The 16,372-nt window shown below is 39.7% G+C and overlaps 1 protein-coding gene across 4 annotated transcripts in view; it reads right to left on the bottom strand.

Annotated features, from left to right (window-relative positions):
• The window catches only part of LOC117234576 (amyloid-beta-like protein), a 45,857-nt gene that overhangs the window by 18,637 nt on the left and 10,848 nt on the right, over positions 1-16,372 (bottom strand). For all 4 annotated transcript variants that reach the window (XM_033495947.1, XM_033495949.1, XM_033495948.1 and 1 more), the window contains one exon: positions 198-251. In XM_033495947.1, the coding sequence (XP_033351838.1) occupies positions 198-251 (54 nt within the window). The remainder of the gene's footprint in view (positions 1-197; positions 252-16,372) is intronic.

Here is a 16,372-nt window from a genome sequence, read left to right as displayed (position 1 = left end):
ATTTCGCGAGTTACGTAACGTTGAAGACTGGCGAAAATGGGATGAATGGAAGGGACGCGTATTGGAATGGAAGAGATTTCAGACATCTCGTGTGTGCGACGGTGGGGATTTCGTCGCGATGCAAAATCGCTGAGTGGCACGCGGCCTTGATGACATTCGTAAGGAAAAGGAAGCGTACATTTTCAAGTGGTACTCACTTGCGGCTCTGATCTTCCTCCAGCGGGTGCCAACTCGAGCCTCTCCGACACCGCCTGCAATGCAGAAAACATGGGTAAATTCAACTGGCGTAAAACTGTACGGTAGCCAAGAATTTATAGCGACCCCGCGGACATTTTCGCGTATTTCATTCATAAAACTTTTTCTATCGACCTCGGACAATTTCAGGATCGCGTTACGCAAGTACAGTCAGGCACAAGACTCTACGTCTACGTCGCTCGAGTGTAAGACCTTGTAACGTAACTTACCTGAATAAAGTTTATGACTAATTATTTTATATTTATCTTATACGAAGTTTATGGCTAATGACTAATTATTAAAATCTTTGAAAGTAATTGAATTCAATTTCTAACTCTTTGGTCGTCGAATTAATAATACAGTGTACGAAGAAAAGGTACAAGATGAAAGAATCGGATCAATCTTTGGGAAATTTAGTTTCTGTTGAAAAAGAAAAAGCGAATACGTGTGATAATAATCGTATTCTTTGTTTCTCACTCATAATAGATATTATTCTAAAATTATCGATGCCTGCGAGAACAAATATTTAAATCTTCGAACTGCGCAGTTCTCGATAAAATATCGACGTTTAAACAACTCGGTTAATCTTTAAAGTTTGCTAAAGCTATTGATATAGTCGCCGAGTTTCATCCCCGCTTTAAATCTTGCAAAAGTGAGGTTTTATTAAAAGAAAAAAGAAATCAGCCAACTCTCCTCTTCGTACCATTAAAATTTATCGATTCGATTTATGCGTGGCAAATATTATTTTCCTTAATGAGAAGTAAAATTTGCGCGATGCGAGAAACGATTAATTACGTCGATCATCGGAAACCAAATATTTCCTTGATCAAACTCATTAATACGGATTGCTTCTTGGTAATATCATCCCCGCGTAATTCGCAGAACACTTTTCGAAGAACATTCTTCTAAAAACATTTCATGTTCCCGTAAAAACCTCTTAGGAAATTGAATGAATTCTTACAACGAGTAATTTCAATTCAATCTCTTTAGTCCTTCGTTTAACGTTTATCACGCTGCCCTATTTTTCGTCCATCGAAGCCGAAGATCCTTAAATTTGTATCATCAACTACGACGAGTACCTAGAAACATAGGAAAAGCAATTTGTTCCTAGGTGATTTCTCAAACAGAGGATACGAGACTTGTCGATCCAAGATTAGTTCCAATTTTCAAGATTCGTTCTCACGATCCGAGATTAACCCTACAAAGTTAATAAGAAATAAAATAAATACGAATTAGAACAAGTTACAAATTCGATGGTTTCCCAGCGATTTATTTTTCGCCCTGCATTTATGCTACTCGTTCCGACTTTCTCGAGTTCTAAATATATTCTTATTCAAAAATTCAAATATTTGCGTCAAGCAAATTTTGCATTCCACCTCCGCTAACGATCGACCGCCATAGCGTGCAACGTAAATCGATACAAGCGAGCCGTCTATCCGTGCGCGGAATTCGATAAACCATCCAGAGTCCAATAACCAAGCAATCTCCTTAAAATACCCTCACCCCATCGACAAAGAACCACCCTTTCCAAGTACCAATCTTGGAGCAGTCGCTCGTCGAATCTCCTAAAAATACTCCTATACAGTGCAAACAATAAGCGTCTCCAACTCAGCGTGCAATCACGCCACTTCCGGCCTACCTAATCCCTAAACCGTTTAAACGGGCTCTCGAGCAATTCGTCCAGCCTTTCGCCGATATAATGGGCGACCATCGTCGAAAGGCAGAACTTCGCCTCGATCCAAACAAGCGAACAACGAAGGGGAATTAGATCCCGGCCGTAATCGCCTCTGCGGACCTTGTATCGTTGATTTAGTCATCTCACCTCGGTTAATGACGTATTAATGGGCTATTGAGCGAGGATATAAGGGTCCCAGAGTAGCAGCGTATAATAGTAGCATTGTACCGACGAGCCAGCCACGTGACTGTTAGGAAGAGCCACGAGCTTTAGACTTGGCGCGAATGAGAGTTAAGATTCGCGATTGATTCTCGTTATTGTCGCGTCTCTGCGATTCTTCGGCCGTCGTCGAGATTCATTTTATTTCCTTGCTATCGAGCAACAAGTGCTTACAGAGATTTACAGAGTTTAGGTGTCACGTGCGAGTCCCTGCACGAGCGAACACGAACGATTTAACTGTTTTTGGATTTCATCAGAGCAACTTCTTACACTGGATCCGAGGCAACGCATTTGAGGATTTCTGACGATACGAGTAGGTGGAAAAGCGATGGGGACGCGTAAATATCGAGAAAACGCGGATTGGAATAATGCAATTGGTCTGTGTGAACTCTAATACTTACAAGGTACTCGTAAAAAATTGTGACAGTGTAACGGAATTCAGGATTTACGCTTACGTCGTACAATTATATCACATTGATCGACCAACTGCGTTTCACGTGTATACTCGTCGTCGCTTGTATTCATTTACACGCTCCATGACCCAACCCCGTGAGACATTTTTAAAACCAGATTCCGCAGTTAACTGGTTAACCGAGGGTGGTGCAAAATAGACTGGCATAGACACAGAGAAGGTAGCGTTGTCTATCAATTACTCGCTATCACGCAACTGTACCGCCGCATGTGTGACACTTGCACCCAATGCTCGACACGCGTGTTCATCTTTACAATGTGTTGAGCCTGTGAAGTCAGAATTAATCGATCGCACCTCCTTCTTTCCATCTCTGCGTATACTATGTGTAATTATATGTATAATTTTGCGTGCTAGACTAGATCAGCCGCGTAGTGGTGACACACGTTTGTGAATATGAGTGTATGCAAGTATGTGTGTGCGCAGCATCTCGAAAACCAGATGAATGCAACTGTTCCGTTGGCAGTGTGCTATGAAAGATGGTGAGACGAAGAGAGTGCTGAGACGCGTGCAAATGTATATCGACGAAGATCCTGGAAATCGTTAATTAAATAAATCTAAAACTATTTTAATACGAATTCTAAGTGTAAGCTTGGTGTTCCTTTACTTTTATTTCGGCAATTAAGATGCACAATTCTCAACATAACGTATTCTACAACAATATGCGCTATATATACGCGATATGTACTAATATCTGGCTAATACCGATACAACTCAGCGTTGAGTCTCTCCACTCTGTGCAGCCGCAAGCGACGCTCTGCACTGAGAAGATGCGCTAGAAATACGCGATCTACGCTCAGCCGAGGCAAAACGCGTGCTACTCACCCGCAAACCAACGTACATATTACGTAGTAGGTTCGATAAACTTTTGTCTAAGTCTCCTTTCAGTTATCTTGGCGACAATATAAATTTGCGCAGATATAAAAATATTCTCAACCTCCACCTCTAACTTCGATCGCCTCGCAGCGATACGTTACGCTTCCTCGAGGGTTAAAACCACGTTGTATCACAGCAGCCACTACGTCACCTGTTAACGCACACGCTATACCCTCCTGTTGTATCATAAATCCATTAACTCACGTTCGATCACGCACCTCGCTATATGACACATATGCCTCGAACACGTTCATCACTGCGATCGATGAGAACGTTTTCAATTACGTTGAACAAGCGTACGCACTGCCGGATAGTCGGCAAGTAAATACGTTCGCGTGAACGATTCTACTACCGGACATAGGATCACGTGCCGCAAGTCGGCGGCCGAATCGTTAAAAGCCGTCTTTGAACGTCTCTAGACTTATTAGTCAACGGAGTGCCAGGTTTTCCCGACATGCGAGCGGAAACGCGACGTTCTGATCGCGTGAGCGCCGAATATCCATTCGAAATAGGCATCCAACCAGGATAAATGTACGCGAGTGAAATTGTCGGACGAAACACGTTCGATACGACTCTCCCGGGGAGAATATCTCAAGTCGAGCCCTCAGGACGGTGTTCGTAAACGTTTTGGGGCGGTTGAAGTTCGCAACGAGTATAATTTTCGTTAAATATATATTGACTTTGATCGAGTAATTGTTTGATCTTTTGATTAACTTTGAGGTAACAATCGTGCGCCGGATTTTTATGTACTTATGAGGAATTTAATTAAAGATGCAGAGATACGTAAAATACCGAAAGTACAGTATAGCCTCTATAACAGTTCTTTCTATCCAGAATTCATTCCTTGAATTATACTTATAAGCGATTTGACCAAACCTCTTTGCACTGTATGTTATTACTGATGACGTAAGAACGTACAACTTTAGCGTTACTTAATCAACGATCGTGCAAACGTTGTGGATTTCTTACTTTTTACACACAATTTTAGACAGAATTTTTACGAATACTTTTAGTCTGTAATTTAATTAAACGAAACGTTCGATACGTTTGCTTCAGAGAATAAGCGTTAGTATAATTATTCTTATGCTGTTAAATACCTTAACGGACATATATCTCCGAAAACTACATTCTTGGCAGCCAGTTTTACGTGAGTGGCAGCTAAGTTACCTAACAACAGGAATTCGCGGAATCGATCTGACCTTTACATTTTATTGTACTGTACGCGCCGTAGCAAAAAACTATCGTCGAAATATAGATGTTTTTTATTTATATTTTTTTATTTGTATAATTTTATAGTTTTTTATTTATATAATTATAGATGTATTTCGATGTTATTATGTTGTCCCAGATGTTTCTTTCGTTTTATAATTGAATTGTGTGTGATCGTAATAATAGGAATAAAAATTCAATAAAATAATATTAAACAAAAAATGTCGCGCATTCGTTATTTCCTTACAAAACGAGAGAAACTTTTCGAACAAGTTAACACATTTTCACGAATCTCGTTGCTAGAATATATCTACCTCTTCGACCCAGTAGGATCGTGATTTGGGGCAACGATATACGTAGCTAAAAAATAAAATGTCGGAATTATCCATATTGAACGATAAAAGAAATTGTACGCTGCTAGTTTCCTTGTTGTCTAATTTATACGCCGAATTTTCGTCCAATAATTTCACCCGTATTAACCGGAAACTTTACGCAAGATTTTTATCATTTTCTCACAGTTTTTACACGGTATACATTTTTCTTATGATTCCTGCCATTCGTGTAGTAATCATAATTTCTATAAATTTAGAAAATAAACATGCCCGTCGTATACCTCTGCCTGTGTACTGTGAGATGATACAACTATGAAAAAGTAAGAAACTATAGTATGTAACAGGAAAATTACGGAACCATGAAATTGTTAAAAAATTATCGAATATTACATTTAATAAATTTATAAATAATAACGAGCCCATAAATACTTATATCCCTAGAGATGAATAAACAAATGTATTTCTATAAACGAAATTCATAGATAATACGTAATGCTTTGACGTTACTTCAATTAACAAGTGGAATTGCTCTGAGAAACGGAATTCTATATACGTGACCCAAGGAAACGCGAATACAAACGCGAATACAAACGCGAATACAAACGCGAGATCTGGAAGATATACTGGCGCCAATATACTTACGTGCGTTACTTAATTAAGGATTTCATAAGCCGTGCAGCTTGACGCAAAGGAACTACATGAATATTTATCGCATATATATCAGGTCTAAAGATTACGTCTAAAATTTAGCGGAAGGAAAATCTCTTATCTGAAAGCATAAATTAAAATATCCTAAATTAAGTAGCGTACGTAAATATAGAGCCGCCACTGTATATAGGTCAAAAGTAATTCAGTAGAAAATCATGCGAGACGAGCTTTAAATCATCTCGTTGCATCTTCCCTCGTGCTTCTCAATTTTAAGTGGAAAAACCAGGAATAACGAAAGCGTATACATAGTTTAGCCGTTGTTATTATCCCAGGTATTTATCTTGCTTTCGAAAAAGTTTCTGCGAATGAAACGAACGACGTGGCGGAGAGCGCAGCAGGCTGAAGAGCTTGCAAAAAAATGAACGCGAAGAACGTTAAGTAAGTCTAAGGAGAGCACGCGAGGAAATCAGACGTTTCAGAATTCAAACTGGAAACGGCACTGCGTCTGCTTACTTCCAATCTCTCTCTCTCTCTCTCTCTCTTTCTCTCTTGGACCATCAAAACTCGTAATTTACATAAAGGAGCCGGAAAAGTTTGTACGCAAAGAGACGCTATCCTTTCGATTGAATTTCGTAATGACGCAAATTTTAATAGACTCCCATTCCCTTCGATATTCTCGTGCATCCAAGTACACGGTTCTAATAACTAAACTTTCATGCACCGTCGTTGCCAACGACGACAAAATAATAATAAAAATTGAATTTCCTATCTTCTGTCCGATTTTTGTAAACACATGCACAGTGTTCGTGCTATTGCACGAAGATGATAGGAAAAAAACAACGACGAGTGTATGTTCGTTGGTGTTTCGATTTTCATGTTATTTTCTAGCTGAAAGGATATACGTGTTTGTACTTAATGATTTAATGATTCAATACCATCACGGTGCGATTCTTACGATAGATGAGTGCGATAGATGATTCGATAAGAAGCATCAGCTGAAATAACTCGTTACCTGTCGGTTTTACGGAGAAACGTCTTGAACGAATAACGTCGCGTTTCAAGGGACTCATCGGATGGATGCAATTTTATTTTCTAATATCTTCTATTCTCCGCGCTATCAAAGCGATATCTCCAGCTCCTTAAAATCCATTGTATATTTTCAATATCGAAAAAGCGTTGATTTTCTTTTCCCCCCATAACACACTCCCGCGTGGTGAATATTTTCAACTTGAATCTGTCAAATTTAACGTATGAAAGCGAGGAACAGCGTAAACGCAAGAATACCGTTTCACGCTTGTCTTTCACGCGTCAAATTTGACAAACTGAAATTAAAATATCCAAACTACCAATTTTTCGACACGATACTTTCCTGCGTAATATAATTTGTCAATACTTGATATCGCGTAATATAAATAATTCGAACAGAACAATAGAATAACGACATATCGTTGCTGACCAGTTTTGATATTTTACTTCACAACTGGAAACTCGTAAACATTCGCTAGAACGTCGACAGCGGTATCCGAAAGATGGAAAAAAGATTGAAACACCTATATTTACGACAATTTTCGTGACCGGCAATTGGACACGAAAACCGAGTTCCAGAACCAATTCACGTTCGTGTTGCAGCATACTCGATTCTTACGCGTATGTACGTATATGTACTTGGACAGAGCCGAAGGCACGATGCAATGGCGAGGTGTGGCTGGCGCGTTATGCGTCGTAAATGTTGTCGCGAATTACATCGAGGTGTACGTCACCATCTCGCTTTGCATTCTCCTCGCAGCGGTAATAAGAGTAGATGGTTTCGCTCTACGGGTGTCCTAGCGGTCGATCCGGATTGCATGCTGATGCCTAGGATCGAGTCACGGCCGACGCAACGGTTATTAACGCTTAAGAGTTTATTTATCAACGTGCAGGTCATTTTACTTACGCCGACTCTGGCCGTTTGTAGAACGCAGATTAACTGGATCACCGGTAAAGGAATATTCGTGCCGATTACGGTTACCGCTTGCGGCAATTACGCAGAAGAAGAGTACGAACGAAGAGAAGACGTACATAGAGAGAATGAGATTGGTTCGTAGCAGAAATTTTTCAACGAGTTCGACACGTTCGCTGGTCCCTGCTATTATTACACGATGGCTAACGTATTAAGCGACAGCTAGTTTTATCTTCCAACGAACCGTTTTCTTTATGCGGTTTACACGCTTCGTTTCTATCGCAACGATCTCTTGTAAATTTCGTGCGAAAGCGCTATTTGGCGATACAAAATTTTAGATAGTCGAAGTGAATTAATTAGACGCTTAAACGATAACGATTAACGTAAGACATGAAAGAGCGGACATGAAATTTCGACACTTTTCAACGAGTTTAAAACGCGCTGTGTTTTGTATCGTACGACGACTAGAAAAGATATCGACGCGTAATTTGATCTTCTAAGAATTTAGGAACCAGGTTCTACGCTTCGTTTTCATGTCAAACATTCTCTATAGTCGTACGAAAGCATCGTTTAACGATACAAAAGTTGATACACTCGGAGCTAATTAATTAGCATGTAAATGCTGCCATGAATATGTATGTACAGTGGCGTGTCGATATTCTTTCTAGCTACTCTGTATATGACGCATACAGTAAAACGAAAATATCACGCTTGCTATGGAAATTGTCTACGAGTATCTCCAGTAAGTTATACAAGAAAAAAAAGCATTTTGCGGTTGTACTATGCACCGTTGTGACAAAGCTGCAATCATACGTCTGTTAGGTTGCTTCGTGTAAGTTCTGCCCGCCAAAGTAAACCAGCGACCAGTTCGACTCGCAAAAATCATCCACCCGCGTTGTGTCTCTTTCATGAAAATCTTCGGGTTCGTCGTCGAAAGAAGAAGCTATCGATCTATCGCACCTTTCGCGACTTCAAAATTTCAGATTATTTTTCGTGCACACTTTTCTGATCGAAAGAGATAAAAACGTACTCCTGGTGGATCCATCTTTGTAAAAATCTTCCTAAATATCTGCCCTGAGGGACTAGTGAAAATTGGTAAATATAATACGTGAGGAAAAATGGTAATAAAAGAAGCAAGATCTTCGACGGATGATTTTGAAGAGAATAGGTGGCAAGAGAGAAACGTTGAAACAGACGACGATGTTTCAAAAGGAGTAATCGAAAATAATTCCCAGGGAACAACGAAGGAAGGGTAGTACGCTTTAAATGAAACTAAGTCGGTCTACCATTATTCGTCTCTCGACCCACATAGCAAACGTAAAGAAAATGGACAAATGGATTCCGCATAAGTTAAACGATGCGCGCGACACGACGAATGCAGCCACCTCGTTACTTTCATATTTCTCGTTCATACGTTCTTCGTTTATCGTTCTTTGTAATTTCTTCCGAAGAATAAGTAGCAACGATTATAACGAGGTTGTGTAAAAGCAGCGGTTGCAGGAAGTTTTTCCATTCTAAGGTAAAACCGACGAATTAACGTGAATTTTTTATCACGAAGATATATGTATATTACGAGAAATTTACGTATGCGTGTGTACATATATAACTTGTAATTCCAATTTCAAAATTATTTCACACACGTGAAATTGAAACATTAAATTTAAATCGTGTTACAATGAAACATTTTAAACAGACGCATGTACATTTAATTAAAATAATTTTCACGTGCTTGCGTGTACTTTTTCGACTACCAGACGATAGCTCGGTTGTATCATATTTTTGAAAAATATTTAGCAAATATGTATTTATCAAATATATACGTGTCGATCTTCATTTGTAAAATGTATCGGTAAATTCATTATAAAATATAGTTACCAGGAGTTCGTATTAATTTATCGGCTTATAAATACGTTTTATGCTTCTCAAAAATACGACGTGATGAAATTTTACAACGAAATTTGACGTATAAAATTTCATTATTCCACGGCTATATTTAATACTCTCTGGCGATTTATTTTCTTATTATAAGATCTCTTAAACCAATTGATTAGCTCAATACGTTACAGGTCACTTGTTTTTCAAGTAGCCCTAATTGTAAGTGATTTAAGCTATTGCTCAAACTATATTAAGCAAGTTCTCCAAACGTTCAATCTGCGCGAATCTGTTCAAGAGACCATTCGAAGGATTTTTCGCCCCCAAGCTTACGCGAACAATCGAGCTACTTCATATTCAATTTATTCAAGTTATTCGGCTTAGTTTTTATATTTCAAACCGGCAACGAGTTCCGTCCACCGGTTCGCTTTTTCAATTCGCCGACACGTAAAATGGGTAAAACGCGTTTTCAACGTTGCTTTAACTTTTCACCAGATTTTCATTTAAGGGTAATTTGATTCTGTATTCGATGAAATTGTTTGATTTTACGGTAATGGAATAAAACTTGGGAAATGTATTTTCCCTTTGATAACGTCCAACAATTAGTTAATGAAATATTTGAACGGTGTTTTGTTTATTCGATTATTTGTTTAATTGCGTATTGCGACAGCGATTTCGAAAATGGTCCTTGTTGCGTTATTTTATATTTTCTTCGTAATTTCCTACCTTCTAATACGTTTAAAATATCAACTGTAACGCATTTTTAATAAATATTTTTAAATCAATACGTCGCATAAACCGACGAACCATTTTAGAAAAACCGCGTACTCCGATCGATTTTATTTGCAATCTTTTCTTCTTCTCGAACGTTCAAATTTATCTAACCGACGTTTCGCGTAATTCTAATCAGATCGTTCGGTATCTTTTCAGCGATCGTGGAGACCACTTCGATCGCGGACGTTTCTCGAGATATTCCTTTTTTTTTTCTTTACTCGATTATCGCATTTTTATGATCTACGTGCATTGTTATCCGCGCATCTCTGAATTGCCAATGTTTTACCGCGATAATTCGCTTGTTATTAGATATAAAAAAGTTAGAGGGAAAAAGGGCATTTCCCGGGAAACGTCCTTGTCCGATTCGACGTCTTCCAAGCTACGGAAGACCACATTTTTAGAGAAATTGTAGCTTTTAATTTTTGTCATATTTTGTCTTAATACTTTCAAATAAACATCTATTTAATGATATTTAAAATTAACATTGCAAATTCACGTTCAAAATTAACGACGCGTTAGTTTCGTATACGAAATTTATAAACGTCTACGTGGATAGAATTAACGCTGTAAAATTACAGAAAATTATTGGAAGTTAAATTTTAACAAACAAAACGTGGATTTATAAACATTTCTATCCTCATTGATATAATTTGGAATAATGAAATTAAGCTACAAATGTAATCTTCTCGCAGATCTTTCTTTTCTATTCGATAAATATTTGTAAAAACTCGCGTATCTCTTCTTGTTGTTTCGTATCTGTTTGAACGTGTCTTCAATAGGATACTGCACATATGTAAATACTTCGAACGTTTGCGATGTTTATGATGGAACGAGGGAAGCCGATATTCGGAAAGAGAGTGTGCAGAATCACGCTTTTAAAGCTTTGTCGCTTTTATCGCAAGTGAAATAATCGGTTTTCGTTTTATTCGATACTAAAAGTGAACTTTACGCGATATCGATCGTACGGACTTCTCGTAAATACTATGGCAATTTTACAAACGAAAGAGAGTTTCAACTTTCGAACATCTGGGAACACGATTTTGGCTGATACGTCCATATTCGAAACAACTTCTCCATTTAATTGTTCTTATCCCATGACGTTACTACCTGCAGTAAAAAAAAAAAAATAAAAAATAAAAGAAAATAAGAAAACGAGCGAATTTTTCCTTCGCCGTTTAACATTATCCACAATCTAATCGGAAGAATCTCGTCGTTCGTACGATCTTCCGCTCGATTAAAATTCGTTTCTTTCGCTGGCGAGCAAGCGCGAGATTAAAGTTACACGCAGGTCTAAAATAAAATAATCGTTTCTCGCTTAAATCAACCTCGTTTACTGTCCGCTCCAACGACTAATCCCATTGCAGGCAAGAAAATCGAACCAGGGCAGCGCCGAAAACGATCAATACAAATTCAACTATCGTCAAACAAACCGACCCGAACCATTACTTCGGCCAACAATCTCAACTGCTCCCTTTCAAACGATTCCAATCTATCCAGGTTGCAGAGGACCGCGCCGAACGAATCTACGAGCGTTTCATTTACACGGCGCTTCGCCGGTCGATCGACGTTTTCACTCGCTTTTCGTCTCGAACGCAGCCAGCGGCCAACGCCTGCTACGATTTCACGTGCCACCGTTTCAACCACGTTTCATCCAGTGCTTTTACCGATCTCCTTTTCTCCGCTCCGCCAACGGACGAGAATGGAAACCGGCACTCTGATTCTCTTTTCTCTTCTGTTCTCGTTTCCGTTGGTTGCATGGCCGGCGCGCGGTATTTTTCATCGGTATCATTGTGCGTCGCCTGGGCCTGTCTCTCCTTTCTCGATCCTATCGATGACAAACGATATTTGACAGAGACGAGACGAAAGGAGACGACTGTGCTTTCCGACAACTCGAGCAGTTGAAGAGACGAAGACGGTTTGTCGCCAGCCTCCGAGCGATTTTGTCAAACTCTTCGTGTAGGAGTTCGAAAGCGACGATCTTTAACCGTTTGAGTGTCAGGGGTCTTTGAAAAAACAGGTTTCAAAAATTCCAAATAACGCGATAGCGTTTGTCTTAATCGATTGCGAAGGGAAACAAGCGTGGCGCAATAACGCTCGTCGTATTTCTTATTTTTATGAAATACATCTATATTATTGTACTATTAGTTTATAAATATTTCGAGTTCTGTTCAATAAAAATTATTGAGAAGATAGCAATGAAATACAAAATATCATGAGTCGTCTGTAGCGTTCTAACGTACTGCGGCTTTTCGACATAAAATTTATACAGCGCTGCTTCGGACTCAACCGGTTAATATATCGATATAGATATATAGGGTGACTGTATTCAACGTAATACTGGAACACGCGAATTCAACCACTTAGCTGTCGTGTAAAAAAGAAATAAAACGATCGTTTCGTTGCGACTTAATTCTATTGAGTTAGCAACCGAGCGATTCTTGCGCTCAATTCTTGCAACAATTAAATTATCCAACGTACGAAACAATCTCGTTCGAACGATTATCACTCAAACTGTTTTTTAGTATTGGGTTGGCAACTAAGAGATTGCGGATTTTGTCATTAGGTGGTAATGACAAAATCCGCAATCACTTAGTTGCCGACCCAATATATTACAACAGTCGCACGTACTCTCTGCTTGACGAGTATACTCGTCGTCGCTTACTTTTTGTCACGCGTTCTAGGAACACGCTTTTCAAAGATGTCGCAACAGCTAACCGGCTATTACTAAATTAAACTAGTAACTCTGCAATTAACCTCTTAACCTACAAATACGGGCATAGCCCGTAGTACGATGATCGGACCAAACGTAAATATTACAGGCATAGCTCGTAGTAGATGATCGGGCCAAACGTAAATATTACGGGCATAGCTCGTAGTACGATGGTCGGACCAAATATAATACAGGGTGGTTGGTAACTGGCGGTACAAGCGGAAAGGGGGTGATTCTACGCGAAAAAAGAAGTCGAAAATGTAAAATAAAAATTTTTCGTTCGAGGCTTTGTTTTCGAGAAAATCGACTTTGAATTTTGGCTCGGTACGCGTGCACTTTATCGCGTCTCGTTATGACGGATCTCATCGTTGTCTCGATGGAAAAATTAAAAAAAAATTTTTATTCTATATTTTCGACTTCTTTTTTCGCGTAGAATCACCCCCTTTCCGCTTGTACCACCAGTTACCAACCACCCTGTATAATAGCTTGTTTAGGTTTTCGGCCCAAAATTCTCGAACGTAAATCGTAGGTTAAGGGATTAATATGAAACATTGCAAATGTAGCTTGCTAAAAAAATATATATAAAATCTTGAGAAAAAGGAAAGAAACCCGAAAAATAACAATCTTACGTAAAGGTACACGCGTTTTTATCCCGTGACCTGAGTAAAGCCGGATAGAGTAGCCGATAGCGTCCCTAGCTCTGTAACATTGGAATGGATCCAACTGTTTAGATTCCTAACTAGTGAAGCAACATTCATGGGTCCACCCAGAACCAGTTATACACTGCATCCAACATTCGTTCGATCTACATGCACCGGATAAGATTACCTACAGTGGATGCAAATATCCTCGTTGTTACCATTATATTTTTGTTCCTGTTGTTACCACTGTCGCTATCCTTTGGATTTTTGTTCGACTCTACGTTTCTACGATCTACGAAGAAACGTTGACTTGACACTGGGACTACGGACAGTTAAGACGAAGCTATTTCTACCAAAAACCAGTCACAACGACTGGTCTTCAAAAAGTACCTGATGATAGAATATCGTTATATTTATTGATTTATTACATTTGTGGCGGCACTCGACGACTCAACTCGTCCACGGCTTCGCGACACAAAGCGATGTACGTCAAAGCGTAAAGTCGACATGCCTAATGTACCATCGACGTCCCTACGGTTCTTCCGTCGAATATTCGGAAGAATCCATCCCAAGAAACGGTCGCGGACATCTAACAAACGCGTGCGTAGTGAGGATACCGAGGGGCAACAAAGAAAAAGAATCCGTTCGGTTTTGAACGAGAAAACATTCCGTTTCGAATAGCGAAGTGCGAAGGGTCTAGCGCAACAGCGAAGCAAACACATTCGAGAAGCGCGATTGTTGATCGTTGATCGTTAAATAAACTTTACTGTTGAACACCGAGAGTATTTCTTGGGCACTTAGATCTAACACCGCCTCGTTTTCATTGTATTATATTATTTCACAGAAGGAATTCCATGTTGTGTAGTACATTTTTGCTGCTACTAATCCATCTGAGATTATGATCCTTAAACGAGGGTTGGCACATTTATAAAATTGCATCTTCACTGATGCGGTAGTTTTAGTGTTAACAACCTAAATGCGTTTGCAACGTGAACACCGACGGTGGGTGTCCGATTTTGCCTCAGTACGCAATTTCATAAATATCGTTATGTATCATTGGAAAATATTCGTTGGACAAGAGTAGTAAAAGTGGTTAACTCTTAGCGAACTGCGTCTCTTCAAAAGTCTAGAAAATATAACGTAAAACACAAGAATTGTACCGAATGAACTTCCCAGGGAAAGGTTGTCCGTAAAGTTTCTTTCGTTTTATGAGGAAATAATAGACGCACGATGTTCTTTGTTTTACATTATTTCGTCGAATTACGTACGATCCATTTTGTTCTGTTGAGATAAACACCGCGACATTTCACAGACTTGGTTTCGCGTTCGTACAAAGGTGCATTGTCGTAAAAAACGCGCTTGCGAAAGAAAGACACTTTGCGGACGACCTATTATAAACCTGTTAGACCTTGTTATGTGTTATCACATATCGATTTTACAAATATTATCATAAATCATCCGTACCCTATGGCGAATCGAAAGAAACCCATTTGCATATCCAGGCTTCGACGCGTAATACAGTCGAACAGCATAATTCGTACCAGGAACGTACTTACCTAGACGATATCGATAATCGTAGAGCTAACAATTCGTTGGAAATCGTCAGAGAAAATCACGGCACTCGTCGTGCCACGGAAAGTATCATAACGCTAGAAAGCACGCGCCTATGGCGATCGTATTTTGTTCAGGCACTGACCCGGATCACGACGACTGAATGCCGTGGCTGAACGCGTGAAAATCCCAAACCGTTTTAAAGGTTTGCAACAACAGCCTCGAATTTTAGCCCAGTGTATCCAATTGTTTCCAGGTGTCTAACTGTAAGATTAGCGTAGCTGTTCGATACCTGAACAGCTCCTGAAAAGATCAAAGGACAGGAACCATCGTTCGCCTAACGTTTAATTACACCTGTTAAAACGTCGTGCACTCTGCTAACCAGCTGCAGGTGCGAGAGACCAATTAGCCGATACTCGAGAACGTCTGTCAGAGAGTTCGATCTTAATCGTTAGCATCGGCCCAACTGTTGGTCGGCTGCTCGAAAAAGGAATTTCTGTCTACTCGACGAACTTTCCGAAGCTCGTTAAAAAGAGAGGGTGAAGGGGCCGGGGCAACGAACCAGGCGAACGAGTCAGAGTATCCAGAGAGAGAGAGAGAGAGAGAGAGAGAGAGAAAGAGGAGAGAGCAAGATTGGCGGCAGTTTTCTTCGACGCGCGTCCGGGAGCGCAGCCCTTTAAAGCTGATTAGCCGATGTTTTATATAAGATTCGATCTAAGTGGATTTACTTAATGCACTTAAAGCGAATCTGACCGCAGCCTTAAGGAGCTTCGGCCACACGCGACACCGAGCGGAACTGAGTTTTTCAGACGCTGACGCACCGAAACGCGACCCTCGTTCTCTTTCTTAAGATGCTCTACGACCACAGCTCGTTCTCTCGCGCGTCCTCCTTCGGACACCTCTTAGCCGACTGTGCCGATCGATTCGCAGTTCGTTGATAAACGACGGATTCAACGATAGTATGAGACTATGATAGGGGACGATGATAGTTATTGGTAACGATTAACGACAATTTGTACTTACTTAGGAAAGTTAAACGTTCGCGTAAATAATATACGCGATACGAAAATAGAAGATTAAATTGACAGGCGGTGGTTGACCGAGGAATCGGATGACAAGTTTGTTGTATAATATAAGTTACACAGTGGGAAGGTATATCGTTAAAAAGAAAATGTCAGAACGAATACCTGTGTCCATTAAATGTAAAATATTATGAATATTAA

The sequence above is a fragment of the Bombus vosnesenskii genome, unplaced genomic scaffold (assembly GCF_011952255.1).
Source record: "Bombus vosnesenskii isolate JDL3184/JDL3185 unplaced genomic scaffold, Bvos_JDL3184-5_v1.1 scf7180000013305, whole genome shotgun sequence".
NCBI lineage: Eukaryota > Metazoa > Arthropoda > Insecta > Hymenoptera > Apidae > Bombus > Bombus vosnesenskii.
The sequence above is the reverse complement of the archived record's forward strand: the minus strand, read 5'-3'. Positions and strand labels throughout refer to the sequence as shown.